Source organism: Vicugna pacos, chromosome 3 (assembly GCF_048564905.1).
Source record: "Vicugna pacos chromosome 3, VicPac4, whole genome shotgun sequence".
Classification (NCBI taxonomy): domain Eukaryota; kingdom Metazoa; phylum Chordata; class Mammalia; order Artiodactyla; family Camelidae; genus Vicugna; species Vicugna pacos.
In genome coordinates this window covers 70774408-70793146 of record NC_132989.1, presented here as the reverse complement: position 1 = coordinate 70793146, position 18739 = coordinate 70774408, and the positions used below count along the sequence as shown (strand labels likewise).

At 42.1% G+C, this 18739-nt stretch overlaps 1 protein-coding gene across 1 annotated transcript in view; it reads left to right on the top strand.

The window, feature by feature from the left end:
• ANKDD1B (ankyrin repeat and death domain containing 1B) overlaps positions 1–18739 on the top strand; it is a 59863-nt gene that overhangs the window by 15091 nt on the left and 26033 nt on the right. Inside the window, 4 exon segments of the mRNA XM_072951844.1 lie at positions 1616–1714; positions 6680–6778; positions 6871–6975; positions 18184–18282. Of these exon segments, the coding sequence (XP_072807945.1) occupies positions 1616–1714; positions 6680–6778; positions 6871–6975; positions 18184–18282 (402 nt within the window).

The window sequence follows — 18739 nt, the reverse complement described above, 5'->3', positions numbered from 1 at the left end:
GTTCCACAAAACCTGGATCTATCCCAGGCAGCGAGGTCACAGAAACTGAAGTCACGCATCATGTGCAGCAGAAGGATGTTTAGCAGTTGTGCGTGTGTATACATGGGGGGGAGTCTGCGTTTATGTGTATGTGAGAGTGTATGTGTATGTTGTGTGTGCGGGTCTGATGTGTTATAGGTGTACGTAGTATTCATTGTCCACAGACATCCTAGAACAAGTAGAAAAATAGCAAAATTTTACAGCACAACAGTTATAGGAACAAAAAAAGGAATGAAGGAAGGAAGAAAGGGAGCAAAGAGAAAAATAAGCAAGGATCTTTGAAAGTAATATCTGAATTAATTGTTGAATAAGGAAAGCAATAATCATTTTCCAAGTAGCAGGAAATAGATTCTTTAATGTAGTTTATAACCACTTGAAAATTTTTTTCTGTACAACTTTGATATTTTGAACCATATTTTTATATTAAAGTACTTAGAGAGATAATACACTTATACTTACAGTCAATGTAGCAAGTTGTTATAAACCCCTGATGAATTATATAATTCTTTCTAATGACGTCTCTTTTAGTCCTGTTTACAGCAAATTGTTGACATGGTTACTTGTAAAGTTCCCTAAAAATCTGTGATGACAGAGATAAAAAAAAAAGGAGGTGATTTTATTGAATTATCTTGGATGCTATTTTGGTTTCCATCCTTATTCACAAATAGAGTTAAAAGGGGAGTTCATAAGCCCAAACTTGACACACTAGAACAAAGCTTTAGACTGCAGACAATGTCAAGGATAACTCATGTTTTGTCAAGGTTAGTTTATCACCGATTTAGCTACCAAGGAAATCAGATGTTTAAACAGTTTTCATATTTTTTGTGATAAATTATTTATGTGAAACAAAGGATAGCAAATCCATGCCCAGGCACCTTTTTTGGAAGCAAAACAGTGTCTAGAATATGGGAAATATGACACGTGTTTTACTTAGAAACGAAACTTCCATTGTCTGAGCACATCAGACTGTCTCTGGATCTCCCGGGAGCACCAAGTTGGCTTTTCTTTGAAGCGAAAGATGTTCATAGCTTTCTTTCTGGGTGACTGTCTGCCTTCCTTCTTTCCTTCCTTCCTTCCTCCCTCCCTCCCTCCCTCCCTCCCTTCCTTCTTTCTTTTTTGACTTGTTTGCTTCAATAAAATTTACAGTCCAAAAAATTATAGAAGAAAGACCATACATAGATTACACTTCTAGGAAAATTTTGTTTTACATTATCAATATATCCTAATCACAAAAAATTACCATTATTAATGATTACATATGGGAGAAATACAGCTTTTACTATATTTGATTTTTGACAGAAATTCGTTGTATTGTTACAATCAATGATAGGTTATGCAGTGGATTTCAGCTTGAGGCATAGCCTCCAGTTGATCGCTAAGTTCTCTGGTATTATCTAATAGTAGACACATGCAAGATTATGCTGGACACCATTCTCACTGCTTTCAAAGGCAAGGCAAAGAGTAGATACTCAAAATACAAACACCAGAAAGAAAATGATGGCTGTTTGAGAAACAAGAATCTTAAGAAAGCTAAATTATAATCGTATGATTGAAAACACAAATTATGTTTCCTCAGATGAACCGCACAGCCCTGCATTTTGAAGTGGGAGCAAATAATTTATCTGCAGTGGATTTCTTGCTTAATCACAAGGCCAGGGTGGATGTTGCTGATAAGGTAAGCTCCTCTGCATTTGGTGGAATGGATGGGAACATAACCAATGTATGCAGAAAATCTGGTCATTTGGGTTATCTTTTCTTCACATACACGCAAAATATTTCTATTAGCAGTGTTCATTTTGGAAAGCTCTCTTTAGAGAACATATATGCACACACACACACATATATATATCCTCCCTGTGTTTGGTGACTAAATTGTTTACCTATTACCTATAAGACTTAGCCTTTTACTTACTTTCCCGTGTTGACCTTGTGGCCAGTAGCATGCATTTGTAAGAATAACATGGTTGCCCAGAGTATAACTAGGGACATGGAAGAAAGACGCTAACTGGACCCAGGCACATGAAATCTGGACTTGGCCCTGTGAACTCTGATAAATATATAAGGCATATTAAACACATACTGTGTACTGGGCACCGGTCTCGGGACTTTGACATTTAGCCCCCACAACCTAGTGAGAAAAGTATTACTATAATATCCAGTTTATCGATGAGGAGCCCGAGACACACTGAGACACTTGAGCTCCCACCTCTGCAAGATCATCTCCCCACCACATTCTCCAGCTGCAAGGTTCCTCTCTGCCTTTTCCTGGTCCTCTGCCTAGAAAGCCAAGGGTGTAGTCTCCCAGCTCTGCTGTGTACTTCCCACAATTAGGTCTGCCTCTGGGACTAAGAGAGGAAAAAAGCAACATGCTCCCCTCACTCCCCAACTTCCTCTCCTGACCACGGATTCCCTTCAGCAGGTTTAGGTGCTTGCCTGGTCGCTGCTACTACCCCTTCTAGGGTTGCAGCTTAGGGAGTGAGGCTTGCCTGGGGCAGAGCCAGAAGAGAAAAAAGAAGCAGGATTTCCCCCACCTTCTCTGTCCTATAGAAGCCCCCTTCCCCTCCTTAGAACAGAAAGAGAAGCTCCTCTTGGAGCATTTTCTGTCCAGGTCAGGGCAGTACTGTGGTTTGTGCGGCCTTGAGTTTGAGCTGGAAAGAATAGAAGGAAAAAACAAACAAACAAAAAAACCCCCAAAAGATCAGGAAACCCTGAATGTTTATATTTTGGGTTCTGGTTTTCTTCCCCAGTCCACCTGCTATCATGTGTTTCTCCGAGTTCCAATCATTCTGTCCAGAGATTTTAGTCACTTTTGTTGGGAGAGACAGAGTAGAGTCTACTTACACCATCTTAACCAGGACCATGACCCCAAATCTTGAACATACTATAGAAGTGGAGAGAACTGTACAATAAATTCTGATGTATCCATTGCCCAGGTCCGATAGCATCTTTCCTTTAAAACAGCATGTCTGAGGATTGCCATGTATCTAATATACTAAATACACTACTGGTCTATGTCAGAATGTAAGGCAGTTGTACCCAAAATGATGAAGACAGGTTTTAGCAACTTGTTCTCTCTGAGGCTTTTCCAAACATATATTTGTCTTACCTTGTATTTGAAGCATAACTCTGGCTAGCATCTGCTTCTTGTAACTTTGCCTTGTGAGACTGAAATGCTGTTAGGTGGGAAATACTGTCATGCCTGATATATCTTTATACTTTGCCTTGAAAGTTTCACTAAGTTAAATATTTTCATATCTAATTCAGTAATTCACAGTGGCATTAGAACATAACTAATAAAATGGTTTTTATAGTTCAAGCAGTGCCTTGTTTTGGCACCTTCTCTATCTGGGTTCTGAGCCCTGAGCTTGATTTGTCAGATCTGTCTTCTAAGTTCTAATGTCTATTTGCAAAGAGCCAACAGTTGTACCCCTTCACCATCAATATTAATTCAGCACCTGTGGTGGGTATCAATGCCAATTACTGGTGTTTCAACTTGATATAAGTCCTTGCTACTCAAAGTAGGTCCTGGGACCAGACGCACTGGCATCACGTGGGAACTTGTTAGAAGTGCAGAATCTCAGGTCCCACCCCAGACCTCCTGAACTAGAATCTGCAGTTTAAAGAGATCCCCAGGTGGTTGTGTCGGGAAGCGCTGGCGTGAGATACAGTCCCTGCTTTGAGGAACCTACAGTCTTTTGGGGAGCAAGGGCTGAGACTGTCACAGACGCGCATCTTTTGAGAAATTGCTTGCTGAGGATCAAATGCATTGCCCAGAGGCTGAGGACTCCAGGTTCAAAACGGGCAGCATCCTCCAATCTGGGGAAGAGGCAGACGAGATCAGTGAAGGCTCTTACCCCAGAAGTGAACAAAGAAAAGACCCCAGGTGGGATGCAGGTGGTGTTCAGAGGATGATGACAAACATCTGCTCTCAGAGCTGCTTACGTCTGGGAAGCTTCTCGGGTGCAAGTGTTCCCCAGAGGACGTTACTGACCTTCTCGCCTGGGACTAGACTGGTAATGAGGACAGGATGTCAGTGACTGTGAGCATTTTACACGTTACAGAGCACCACGTGCTGCCTGTGAGTGCAGTCCATGACTATGCTCATAAGCTTCTCAGGCGTGTCAGTTTCCTATCAGAAGACTTAGCTTTCCAAAGGTCTTGTGGAGGAACTTACATCTGTGAGGAATGATTCTTTGCCTCTGAGGAATGATAGCTCCATTTGGAATTTATGGTTTCAGAGACTCAAGTTGTTTGCAGCTTGAATTTCTGGCTTTTGGATTTTGTGATGAATGTTTAAAATCCTTAAGTGTTGGCTTGCTTTAAAATTAGGAATGACCTCTTAGGGAAAAATAGAGCTCCTGTCAAAACATGATTTATCATCTGTCCCAAATATTTCTGGCCTCTTCTTTTGACCATATGTGAAACTAGATTAAGTGATACTGGATGTAGAACATTAATTTATAGGGAAAGCTAAATTAAGGGGCAACATTTCTTGAAGAACTTCAGCTAGTTATTGTACATTATTGTTCCTTGGGAAAAAGTGCAGAAATTGGTAAGCATTTTCTTCATACCGGAGTTGTAAGTGTATAAATAGACTTAAATAGACTGACTCACTGTGCAGCGTGACAGCTGAAGTGTGCATTTTTCAGGGTGTGAACATTTAGAGCAGGGTTTCTCAGCAGTGGCACTGTGACATTTTGGTCAGATAATTTTTGTTGTGGGGGGATGTCTGGGACTATAGGATGTTTTGCAGTCTTTCTGGTCTCTACCCATTAAAGGCCAGTTATCTCCCCTGGGGCACAACAATCAAAAGTGTCTCCACACATCTCCAAATGTCCCCTGGGGGCAAAATCGTCCCTAGTTGAGAACCACTGATTTAGAGTTACACCTCAGTAATCTGGGACTTGCTTTCTCACTTCCCCATACCTGAACTTTACTAAGAATGGGAGAAAATGCAGCTTCTGGGGCAGCCAAATTAACTGCCAAAAAGCTTATATACTTTACACATGGAAGTCCCCTGCAGAACCCCCTCCTTGTTTATTTGTTTATACTGTGTACATTTAGCAAACTGGTCTCCAGGATTACAAACATAGCTGATTAGGAGAGGCAAATAAGATGTGCTGAGAACACTGACTTTTTGTAAGGCACTTGTACAGAGGGAATGGACAACTTTTTGATGGGGCTGCTAGGAAACCGAAAAGCAGACACATGAACTTACAGATAAGGGTCCTGAGCTTGAGAGTTAACTGAGTTGACTAAGATTACAACACTTGAAAGTGGTAGGGCCAGAATTTGAGGTCAGCTTCCTTCAGTCTGCAGATCACGCTCATAGTGTCTGCTCTAGCTACTTCTTTAACGAGGGGCCCAGGACGCAGGTCCCAGTTTTTCCCAGTTTACAGCCCTCCAGTCCCTCCTTCCTGGGACAGACAGTGTTCATGGCCGGCTGTCTCCTTTCACACTTTTCTCCCTGCTCATTTGGTAACAAATCTAAGTGCTCCCAGCATCACTGCAGCTTTAGGTCCTGAGTGGAATCACTCTTTCAGCCTAAGTTATGCACATGTGCTCACACACCTATATGATTTTATAGAGAGAATATCTTAAATAATTTGTATACAGATAGAATTATTTTTATAATGTCAGTTTTTTCTGTCTTTTCTTTTTTGCATAACTTCCTCTTCTCCAGTAACTACGTTTAACAATGTAGGATCTGTGTGTTTAATTTTGTGCTTTTCCTCATGCTTATATAATCATTTCTATATTGTTATCTATCAGAATCCATCCACCTACTTACCCATTTATAGATAAATATATACATATACGTGTATGAGCTTTTTGGTCGTTGCTTGTTTTATAAACAATGGGATTAATTTATATTTTCTCTGCATCTTATTTTCCACATTTAACAGCTACCTCACGGAAATCTCTCCAAGTCAATTGTTACAGCCCTAATTCACTATTTTTAATGGCTGTTCCCTAATTTGTTCAGTGTTCCAATGTTGCACCTAGTTTTAAGGATTGCAATTAATATCCTTGTTTATATAACATTAGGTCCTAAAACTTATTTTCACTAAATAAGTCCCAGGAGTGGGACTGCTGGTTGTATTTAAAATTTTAATAGATATTGCCAGGTTTCATAAACTGTAATGGTTTCATTTTCACTAATAACCTTAAGAGAAAACCTTGTTTGATCCATTTTTCAATTGGTTTAATTGCCTTTTTCTTGTTGATTTGTTAGAGTGCTTCATACATTAGAGAAAGTAACCATTTATCTTTAAGATATATTTTCAAAATCTATTGCTTGTTTATTGACTCTGCTTATCTCTTTTATAACTTCTGAATTAACACATTATAGTCTAGATTTTCTTCTAATGTATTGTTTGTATGCTTTTCTGTGTGTATGATATGATATAGGATTTACTTTTATTTTCTTCTAGATGGAGAACCACTTGTGCATGTCACCACTTATTAAATATATTCACTTTCCCCATGGAATCGAAATAGCACCTTTACTGTATATTATACTCTCTTCTTATTTCTTAATTTTCAACAGTTAGGTGTTAACTTGGCTTTCGTTGACTTGAGATAGTGTATTGTGACTCACTCAAGTGATGAGTTCTTTTCCTTTCTCTTCTTGAGGAAGCATGGCTTGACAGTAATTCACCTTGCAGCCTGGTCTGGAAGCCTCGAGATCATGCTCATGCTGGTTAGAGCTGGAGCAGACCAGAGAGCCAGGAATCAGGTCGGTATGTGGGTCATACCTGGACGTAAGTGCAGGAGGGGGAAGTCCTTAGATTGCTGTGTAATTATCTCCCCTACCCTGACTGTCTTTAGGATGGAATGAATGCCCTGCACTTTGCAGCTCGGAGCAATGGTGTGCGCATTGTGGAGTACCTCATTCAAGATCTGCACCTGAAGGACCTGAACCAGCCGGATGAGGTGTGCTCGCTGTAGTGGGCCAGGTCTCACGTATACCCCCACCAGATTCCGCTTTCTTTCTGCTCCTGCTGGAACTGCTGAAGCAGCCAACACAGACGGACCCGGCCCTGTAGCCAGCTCGTCCATCACTCTGGCAGAACACGGAGCAGAAGGGAAGTGCTGGTGCTGGCGGTGGCCCTGGCACCTGCATGTGGGAGGATGGGAGTACTGAGGAAGCAGGCTCTACTTCCTCATCCTGGCCAGGGTATAGACGGTCTCCACCCTCTTTGGGTGCCTGCATTGTGCTCTGTTATTCCTGGCTTTTGGGGATGTATTTGACCCGAGGCTCTGCCGTAATGAACATGGAATACAGTGCAGTTTTACCAGATTCATCTATATTTTTTTCTTTTCATAAGAAGCGATATAATAATAACAGCTACCACTTATTGAGTACTTATTAGTGCACTGGGTACAGAGGAAAGCTACATACACACGTTATTTCTGTGAGAGGTCTAGGGCCTGGCACGTACAGATGCTTAACAAATCATTACTGAATGAATGAATTATACTGTTAAGCCCTGCAATAATCCTATAAAGAAGGAACATTATACTTATTTTTATGTATATCTGAGGAAGTCAAGGCTCAGAGAGGCTAAGTACCTTGTGTGAAGTCCCCGTACTGGAGAGTGGCAGATCCAGGGTTGAATTCAGGTCTGGCTGGCTCCAGTCACCATTGCTGTGCCGCCTCCCTTCTCAGAGGACACTGAGCATTGCCCATGTGCTACGGACTGTCTTTTCTTTAGAATATCTCCTTTCAGGCTTTTTTCAGAGATTGGTATCCTCTGTGGGATTGATATTTTGATTTCGAATGGCACCTCCTTTTTACTGTGCCTCTAGAACTTGATTCTCCGTTAAAGTTCTCTCTAGAAGTTAATCAGTAATATTCACTTTATTTCACCTCTTTTAAAAAAACTTTCACATGTTTTTCTGACCTCAATCTTAAAAGTAGTAACAACAAAAACTACTTCTTCAAATGAAGTCTGTAAATTTCTTTTACTTCTTCTGAGTAAGACTGAGCAACTATATATTTATATCTCAGATGTAGACAGACTTCAGCTAAGATCTGGACATAAATTACCTATGCGGCTTTAGTAAGTTCTCTAACTGCTGAAAGCCTCATTTCCATCTGTACAGTGGGAATAATAAAACCAACTTCATGGTAGCACCAAGGCATGGTGAGGGAGATGTCTTGACCTCCATGGCATTTTTTTAATCAGCAATACCTCCATTCTTTGATTTAAATGATTTTGATACTTCTTCAATCTTATATAAAAATACCTATGCCAGGGAGCTAAATGGTAAGCCATTCCACCACCCCTTTCCAATCAGACACCACCCTTAAGCCATTCCTTTGCAGTAATATTAGAGCAACCACCGTTGGAATGCTTAACTGAGTTAACAACTATAAAGCACTTAGCAAAGAGCCGGATGTGTGGTAAGCGCTCACTACATGGTAGTTACTATAACAAGTACTGTAGGGTAAAATACTATCTGATTTCATCAAACTGATAGCCATCATCAAACAGCATTTAATGTCAGGATGAGGAAGTCAGATATTATGGTTTGATGCATGGTAACTAGGGGTGTGGCCTGTGAATGAATTCCATTCAGTTCAATTCAGCAGATATGTGTTTAGCACCTGTTCTGTATGAGACAGAGGACTGTCTTCCTTTTCACGGGGTTCTGGATGCATTCCTGGGAGACAGCAGTGTGTGGCGAGGATCAGGCAGGCTGAAGGGGCTCAAAGACCAAAGGTTTGTGGGGAGCCTTCCCCACTTCTGGAACCCCTGCCGGCCAGCAGCCTCCCTGTCCAGCGTCTCTTCAGCTGGCTCTGGCCTTGTCCTGTTACACTCCTCTTCCTCCAACTCTCTTTGCTGGGGAAAAGGCTGAGGAGCCCTGGCAGCAGACTGTGCAGGGCCAGGTGTGCAGCTGAGAGATTCTAAAATTAAGATGGGTTGAGAGACATATGAGGAATGAGCAAATAATGAGTCCACTGGGTCATCTAGGAAGAGAAGAATCTTGGAAAGAAGTCCAGTTTTAGTCCTGAAGAAACCTGGATTGATCATTGGAAAAGACAAAAATCTTTCCTTTTCCTGAGAGCTGAGATCTGGGGTCAGGGATATTGGCAAAAACCAGTAGGAACTGGGATCGGGAGTTCAGAGTCAGTTGATTCATTATTGGATTTTCCATCTGTATGTGCTTAAAGATATTGTGGAGCTCGTGAAATATAGTTGATAGAAAAGATTGCTCCACCTTCACAGCTAGCCCTCGTGCCTAGTTTCTTATCAACAGTAAATGACTGACAGCCTGTATACCTGCCCAGAGTTAGTAATCCTTCTCATTAGCCTGGAGGGAGCTCCGAAAGCTAATAAGGAGAGCCTTACTGGGAGTAGGTCTTTATTAGTAAAATGGACTTAACTAGGCGCAGAAGGGATTGGTGGGATGGGAGAGATGGAGGACACAGGGAAACATGTTGAGGTTTCTCGTGACTCCATGGCTGTAGAAGCAGGTGGCCTCTCCAGGGGAGAGGGATTAGAGCAGGAGAGGCTATGGGTAAAGTCGTCTAGATATTTTGAATCTACTTGTAAACGCTCACCTAGCGATCGAAAATAAGTACTCAGGCTGAAATGTTTGGAGAAGGAGGGACACAGAAAGGAATGCTCTCAGAGGCCATGCCTGTATTTGTTCAGTGTTCCCGAGAGTGTGGCGGTACAGCGTTAGGCTGGTTTCAGCTGCACGTGTAGGGGACTTCCACTGGTTTAAAGGAAATCTCTAGAGGCCAAAATGCAGAGAAGCACCTTTTTTTTTTTTTTTTTTTGGAGGGCTGGGAATAATGAGCATGAGGGAATTTGAGAAGACATAGTTTCCTATACGGACCTGAGGCAGACCTCTGACAGCCTTGGGTTTAATCAGACCTGTCAGCTTCCATCTGGGGATAACGGACCCAGCGGCCCCGCTCACCCAGTTGCATCCTTCCTCATACTCACCACACTGCTCTTCTGGCACTTTTTATCCGCGGCAATGTTAGATTCCTCTCTCCAATCTCTAGTTACTCAGGGACCTGCTGGTTTTCCCCCTTTGCTGGGGTTCTGCCGTGAGGTCCTGAACGCAGGGGGAAGGGAAATGTCGTGGGGTGTTGCGTGCCCAGGAGGCACCGGGGGGCTTTGTGCTGGGTTCTGCCCGCCTCCTCTCCTCTGAGGCTCCCCAGGGCGCCGTCTCTGGGATCCCTGTGGGGAGGGGTGGGCAGGTTGGCCTTTGGGTGCTCATTCAATGGCTGTTTGTGAAACTTTTGCTGACCTTGGTGATTTGTCAAATAGCTCTGGCAGTAAACTTAAAAATGAAAAATAATTTCTAATGAATAATTACAACTCCTCAGACTTACTCACGTGCAAAAAATTTAAATGCATTAAGACATATTAGGTTAAATACACATGAAGTTAGTAAAGGAAAAAGAGAACAGGATTTCTCGACTCTCCTTATTTAAGTTGATAAAGAGACTCCTGAGCCAGGAAGGTGTTATGATTTGTTTGGAGCCTGAAACCTTGTTGCTGAGTCCAAACTTGTTCTGCTCACCGCACAACAGGCCAATAAGTAGGGAGACGAGGTGTTGGAGCAAGGAATAGTGACTTTATTCAGAAAGCTGGCAGACAGAGAGGATGGCAGACTACTGTCTTGGAGAACCATCCTGTTCTAGTCAGGCTCCTTTTATACAAAAAATAAGGGAGGTGGTGTGGTTGATTGTTGCAATCTTCTCGCTGCAGGCATTCTTTATTCTTGCAGCCATCCCCGTGGGCTAGGTCATGGTGTCCCTGTAAACCTCCAACAAAATGAAGGTTATTCTCTACTACAGCCTGAGACTCTGACACCAGGTTCCACTGTCCTCCTGGCTGGAAAATCTCCCTGCCTTCCAAGTAGGGGCAATCCTATGAGGCTGCACTGGATAGAGGCCGACTTGAACATAGATAGTTTAAAAGGGTTGGATGGTTAAAAAATTAAATAAGAGATAAGAAACTGTATTTTTTTAAAAAACCACATTTAAAAAATTCCTGTTGTTATTTTGTCTGATAACATGTACTAGAGATGGGAGAAAAGATTTATATCTCATTTTAATGTCTCCTCACCTTTTGTTATGCTGCTTTTGATATGTTTATAAGGTATAGATTGCTTTAAATGTCCTTATTTTGTGTAATTTGGCTTTCACTTTTTTTTTTCTTGATGATAACATTTTTCAAAGGGCATCCAAAGTTTAGTAATTGTTTTCTTGGCATGGAAAAATGTTTTGTCATTGATAACCGCCCATTTCTTACAGGACTAGGCTTTCTTTGTGGGTAGATCCTCTGTCATTTTGTTTAGCCATGCAGAAATGCAGGACTTTGTAGCAACCAAGGATAAAAGAGTAAGGCCATCTGAAAGTTGAACAGACTCCTGACATTTCTAGTAGTGTTGTCTGCAGACTGCTAAATATGTGTTAGTTAGAATTCTTTCTGTTATGAGTGACCAAGATCCAGTTTAATCTAGATTAAACATTAAAGGTAATTTATTAACTCCTAACTAAAGAGTTTGAGGATGTAGCTATCTTGCTTCAGGCATGGCTGGATCCAGCTCTTTTTTCCCCCCAACTCTTGGCTATCTCTGTGTTGACATTATTGATAGATATACTCTCCATACAGTGAGAAAGATGGCTACTAGTAGCCTCAATTTTATATTCTTACATACATTGTTAGAGATACTGATTTATAAGAAAGAAAATTTCTGTCCCATTAGATGTTCATATAGTAAATCTCAGAAACAGCTGTTTAGCCCTGCCTGAATCATATGTCCAATTCTGAACCCATCACTGACCAGCATGGGTTTCATGATCATTTCATGTGGCAGGTAAAGTCTGGCAACTGACAGCATGAAGTGGACTAAATGGCCTGATTTGTGTGTGTATGTGAGGGATTCTCCCAAGGAAAATCAAAACGCTGTTACAAGAAAGAAATAGACAAAACAACAGATGTTCACTCTGGGACATATCACTCTCATGTGATATTTATGGACTTGGTGGGTAAAGGGCTAACAAAACCCCTTTTCCTTCTGCATGAGAATTTAAACTTTGGTTGACTTTCTGGCTCTGTTTGTTTCCCTGCAAACAAGACAAAGATCCAGTATTAACTGTTACTTAGCAGCATTGCTTATGATAAACACGACCCCGATAGGTAAACTGCACCTGGGCTTGGAGGAACTTGGATGAACTGTGAATTAAGAGGGGAATGGGCCTCTCTGAGTGCAGTGACTCTTATAACTGACCGGGCATGTCCCTTGCGGGGACCTGGAAGCTATACTAAAGAAGTTGTTACAAGACATGTTATTTCTGTGGGGCACATGTCTTCAAAGCCAGGATGGCTCCCACACTTGCCCAGTGTGCGTCTTGCCCCCTGGCAACTGAGCCGTCGCCTGAGGGGACAAAGACAGCAGCTCCTGGGCAGCTGTGTGGAGTATGGTATGAAGAGGAACAGCTGACACGGACAAGCTGTGGTTTGTGGCCCCTGTCTTCTGAGTAGACGTGTGGCCTGTGATAACTTTGTGAGTCTGAAATGTTTAGTTGAACCTAAGAAGACCTCCTGATGGACTTTGAGGCCACTCATAATTCTGTGAGGTGGGAAGGGTGACAGAAGCTCAACTCAAACTACTTTGAGGGAAAAAAAAAGGGGGGAATTTATTGACTCATTCAGTGAAAAATTTCAGGCATGGGTAGCTTCAGGCTTGTCTGAATCCAGGAGCTCGGATGATGTCAGCGGGCTCTTTGTCGCTTCTCCCATTTTTCAGCTCTGCTCTCCACTCTGCCAGCTTCATTCTTAGGTGGTGTCTCCCTTTTAGAAGGCTCCTCCTCCTTATCAAAGAGGGCTCCTGACAGCTTAGCTGATGACACTAGAGTGAAAATAGGATGTGCCAGAAAAAAAGCCATGGGGGACTTTGATTGTCCTGGCTTGGCACGTGACCATCCCTGAACCAAACACTGTGACCGAGGGCTGTGTGGTGGAAGAGGCTGGAGCTGGAATGCACAGCTCCACAAAAATGGGGTGCAGGGGCTGTTCTCCAGTGGCAAAGATGGGGGCAGGAAGCGGGTCACCAGTGCTCTTTTCTCCTGTTCCAGTGCATTTGTAACCTTATTTAAAGGTCATCATCCACCCTTTCTTGTCCCCTGCCTCCCCAACCACGCACACACTCACACTGAGTTACCTGCCCCCACATATCACCAGCACTCAGTCGTTGCGTTTCATTATAATCGCTTGCATATGTGTCCATCTTCCCTATGGGACTGTGAGCTTATTGGGGATGGGGCTCTATAGTTTTTATCTTGGCCACTCTTGCTTAGCGCAATATCTGACATATGTAATAATATTAATAACTGAATAAGTAACATATAAATGTTAACTAAATAAATGATTTATAAGGATGTGTGCCTAAATGTTTTAATCTAGTATATGATCAGTGTTTCTCGTCCCCCTTTTGTGATTTGTTTATATGGACCTTTATCTGTTGTCATTATTTCCAGGTGTTTGTATAAGCCAGACACAGTCATGTGGGGTCTGTCATTCCCCAAGAGCTGGGCATGGTCAGGACTAGATCTTGCTCTTCACTTAGGTGTCTGTCTCACAGGCAGCACACAGGGGCCACGAGCAATCTGTCTTTTCTGGTTGCTTTTCCTTAGTGACTCAGTGAGAACGATGATGGGTCAGGACTTCAAACTTTGAAGGGCTGGGGACATAGGTCTAATTGGCAACATATCTGGCTCAAGAATATAAATGAAGGGAACTTTTTGGTACCAGTTTTTTTCTCCAGCCTCCGTTCATGCATAATACAGAGCCCTGTAGGGCTGAACCCTATATACATTTTTGGTGGTGGTGGGGATTTATTATTTTAGCACTTTTCCTTCAATTTTTCTCTAAGTTATTGCAGAATCATAAGCTGTTATCTCAAGTTAACAGTGACCGTTAACTTTTTATTATCTTGCATTAGCAGGCCATCTGATGACGAATCTCAGATTCAGGAACCTTCTTGTAAAGAGTCTTGTATCTTGTTTTTCACATTTCAAGCATCTTGCTCAGCTTTTAGTTAATAACAGTATTGTGAATTTTTTCTTTAGCCAATTTGTGAATGTTTTCTTTAGTTGAAAAAATACTTCTGCCTCTGTTTTGTCAACCCAACTTCCTTTCCTGCTTTTAAATATTCCAGAACTGAGGTTTCTATGGGCCTTTCACTATTCTTGATGACATTTTGGCTTTTGAAAATGAGTCTCCCTCGGCAATGTGAAAAGTTGGAGAAATTACCATAATCAGAAGATTCTCCATTTGAACTTTCCTCCTCAACAAGTCACACCTAAAATCCCTCTTAAGCTGTATTCTCTGAATAATTCCTAATCTCCCCTTTCCATTTCATATAGACCTGTTCTCAAGAGTTTTCCTGTTGATTATTTATGAACATTGGAGAGAAACATGTGAGCAAACTAGGAAGGCCTAAAAAGAAGCAGTTGATACAATGTCATTTCTGAATGAGTCATGTAAATATTAAACCCTGGAGAATTTCTGCTTCAAACAATTTTATCTGTAGGATGAAGTTTACTGAGTGGTGTGTGGGTGACTCAAACAGAATCTGGCATAAAATTAGCTTCTCAGAAGATAGTTGAGTGAAAGAACTATTCAGTAAATGCAGAAAGTTGGTAAAATTGCTGCATTTGAAAGGGAGTCTCATTGTCTGGCTGTGAGGTGGCACCTTCCCAGACACCTTGGGAGGACCATTTTTTTTAAAATTAATTAATTAAATTGAAGTATAGTCAGTTTACAATGTTGTGTTAGTTTCTGGTTTCAGCAGAGTGATTCACTTTTACATATATATATATATATTTATATACACACACATACATATACATATATACACATTCCTTTTCATATTCTTTCTCATTAGAGATTACTACTAGGTACTGAATATAGTTCCCTGTGCTATACAGAAACAACTCGTTGTTTATCTATTTTATATATAGTATCTGCAGATCTTGAAATACCAATTTATCCTCCACCACCTTTTTCCCCTATGGTAACCATAAGTTTGTTTTCTATGTTTGTGAGTCTGTCTCTGTTTTGTAAATAAGTTCATTTGGCTTCTTTTTTTTTTTTTGAGATTCCACATATAAGTGATATCATATTGTATTTTTCTTTCTCTTTCTGGCTTACTTCACTTAGTATGATGATCTCCAGGTCCATCCATGTGGCTGCAGATGGTATTATTTTATTCTTTTTTATGGTTGAGTAGTATTCCATTGTATACATGTATGACAACTTCTTTATCCAGTCACCTGTCAATGGACATTTAGATCACTTCCATGTCCTGGCTATTGTAAATAGTGCTGCTATGAATATGGGGATGCATGTACCTCTTTTCTTGTGGTTTGATGACTAGAGAAGTTCCTTTAACATTTGTTATAAAGCTGGTTTGGTGGTGGTGAATTCTTTTAGCTTTTGTTTATCTGTGAAGCTTTTGATTTCTCCACCAAATCTGAATGAGAGCTTTGCTGGACAGAGTGTTCTTGGTTGTAGGTTTTAGCATTTCATCACTTCAAATATATCGTGCCACTCCCTTCTGGCCTGTAGAGTTTCCACTGAAAAATCAGCTGATAACCTTATGGGAGTTCCCTTGTATGTTATTTGTTGCTTTTCTCTTGATAATTTTAATATTTTCTCCTCCTTAATTTTTGTCAATTTGATTACTGTGTGCCTCAGTGTGTTCCTCTTTGGGTGGATCCTGTGTGGAACTCTCTGCATTTCCTGGACTTGGGTGACTGTTTCCTTTTGTTAGGAAAGTTTTCAGTTATTATCTCTTTGAATATTTTCTCAGGTCCTTTCTCTCTCTCTTCACTTTCTGGGACCCCTATAATGTGAATATTAGGGTGCTTCCTATTGTCCCAGAGTTCTCTTAAACTAGCCTCATTTCTTTTCATTCTTTTTTCTTTTTTCTGTTCTGCCATAGTGATTTTCATTAATCTGTCTTCTGGCTCACTAATCCGTTCTTCTGCCTCATTTGGTCTATTCCTGGTTCCTTCTACTGTATTATTAAATTTCAGTAATTATATTCTTCAGCTCTGTTTGAGTTTTCTTTATGTTTTCTTTTTGCTAAAAGCTTCCCCCTGTGCATCTGTACTTCTTCTGAGTTCTCTGTACATCTTCACCATAATTACTCTAAACTCTTTCTCAGATAAGTTGCCTGTCTCCACTTGACTTATTTCTTCTTCTGGAATTTTATCTTGTGTCTTGGCCTAGAAGATATTCCTCTGCTGCCTCATATTGTCTTGATTTCTATTTGTATTTTTACGTAGCTTAGTTATGTTTCTAGACCTTGGAGGAGTGGCCCTCTGTGGGAGACGTCCTATGTGTCCCAGCAGTACACTCCTCTCTTGTCACCTAAGGGCCAAGGTCCAGCTGGTCCCAGGGTAGAGTGTGGCCTGCATTTGTGGACTCCTTCCACAGGCTTTGGGATTATTGTTTTCTTACTTCTGGTACCTGCCCCTGGTGGATGAGGCTGGACTAGAGGCTTATGCAGGTTTCCTGGCAGGAGTTGCTGGTGCCTGCCCATTGCTGGGTGAAACTAGGTCCTGGATCTCTGGTGGGTAGGGCTGTGTCTAGGGGCATGCCTAGAGACGGTTGTGGCTCAGGAAGTCTGCTGATGGGTGGGGCTCTGTTCCTACCCAGTATGTTATTTGTCCTGAGGCTTCCCAGCACTTAAGCCTACAGGCTGCTTGGTAGCAGTAGTGCTAGGTGGTAGCGCTAGGTCTTGGTGCTAATGACCCAAGCAAGATGTCAGCCTCCAGGAAAGCTCATGTAAATGAACATTCCCCAAATGTCTGCCACCAGATTTTATGTCCCCTGGGTGACAGCAGTCCCTTACCTCCCCAGGAGACCCTCCAAAACCAGCAGGCAGGTCTGGCCCAGGTTCCTATGAAATCACTGCCTCTGCCCTTGGACCCAGCATGTCCGAGATTCTGTGTGCACTTCCCAAGAGAATGAAGTCTTGGTTTCCCTCAGTCCCATGGAGCTTCTGGAGTTCAGCTCCGCTGGCCTTCAAAACCAGATGTTCTGGGGTTTCCTCTTCCCAATGCTGGAACCCCAGGCTAGGGAGCCTGACATGGGCTCAGAACTCTCACTCCTATGGGACGGCCTCTGTGACTTAATTATTCTTCAGTTTGTGGGTCACCCACCCAGGGTTATGGGACCCGATTTTATCATGAGCACACCCCTCCTATCATTCTGCTGTGGTTCCCTCTTTGTTTCCAGTTGAAGATCTTTTTTGCTAGGTTCTGTTGTGTGATACGTCAGGGTGGTGCAAGCTGGTGATGCAGGTTGGTAAAAGAATTTACCAGAGATAAAGCATGAGATAAAGTATGAGAGTAGTGAAGGAGTTTATTGGGGTACGCTGCCATAGACAACAGCAAGTCACGTGAACGAGAGGTGCCTGTGTGAGCCCTATGGGTTAGTTGTTGGGTTGTTTTATAAGGTAGGGTCACAAGGTGCCTGATCAGCTTGTGCATAAGGCTCTGATTGATTGTAGGTGAGGTAAGAGGTTTAGGGTCCGTGAAAGGTGGTGGGATTTATGACTCTGATCAGGTGGGTTGAAACAAGCCAGGCTGAGCTATTGTGAGATTAGGCATTACCTAGGGCTGTTAGTTTGTTAGGGCAAACACACTCAGTAAAGAGTGTACTTTATCTGTTGGGGGATCACAGGCAGACATCTGACAGCCCAGAGTGGGGGTCGTTGGACTTTCAAGGACATCAGTCGTCCCCGCAGTTTTCAGTCTTTTTTTCTGATGGTTGTTTAGCAATCAGTTGTGGTTTTGTTGTAATGGTAAGGAGAGGTGAGCTTGTGGTGAGAAGGCCATTTCTGAGCAGTACTTCTCTGCCCGCATAAAAACGATCCTGTGCTGATGCGGAGTTCCCATGGCTTGGGCAACGACTCGGAACTGGATCTGGTTTGGAGTCAGAGAGATGTTATCACCCTCCCCCAAGAAGGGCCCAGAATGCTATGACCAGAGTCACTATCTTGTCCTTCTTGTCCCCTGCACAGTGCTGCCCACTGTCGTTTGCCTCGCCTGTTGGGTCAGTGGGTAATTAACACTGGGGCGTTGTGATTGATTTTCAGAAAGGAAGAAAACCATTTCTTTTGGCAGCGGAGAGAGGACACGTTGAAATGATAGAAAAACTCATGGCCCTTAACCTGCATACTTCAGAAAAGGACAAGGTGAGATGGACTCTGGTGTCTTTGCTAGTGCTGGAGAAAGGGGAGTGACAGCTGATGTGCAGGTTAGGTGGTGGTGTTGTGGTAAGCAGTAGAGTTGTTCAGTTGTTACTACAGTCAGAGAGAATCATGGAAAATCCAGATGAAATCAACCCACTTTTGCAGTGGGTTTTCCAGATTTCCAATTTCTCTCCATAAATGCTTGTGAAATCAGTGGACTACATGGAATTTCTACTGTCAGCTCCAGTCTACTCTTTTCTTCCCCTGAGGTCTGCTGGAGACTCAGCCCCTGAGTCTGGGGAGAGACACATTGGCTGCACATCCGTGTCAATGTGCATATCTTTGATGATTTTCTTAGGAAAAATTCCTAGGTGTGGAATTATCTAGGTCACAGAGTTCTGCACATTTTAAAGTCTTTTGGTATTTATTGTTAAAACTCTCTCCCAGAAATCTTTCAGCA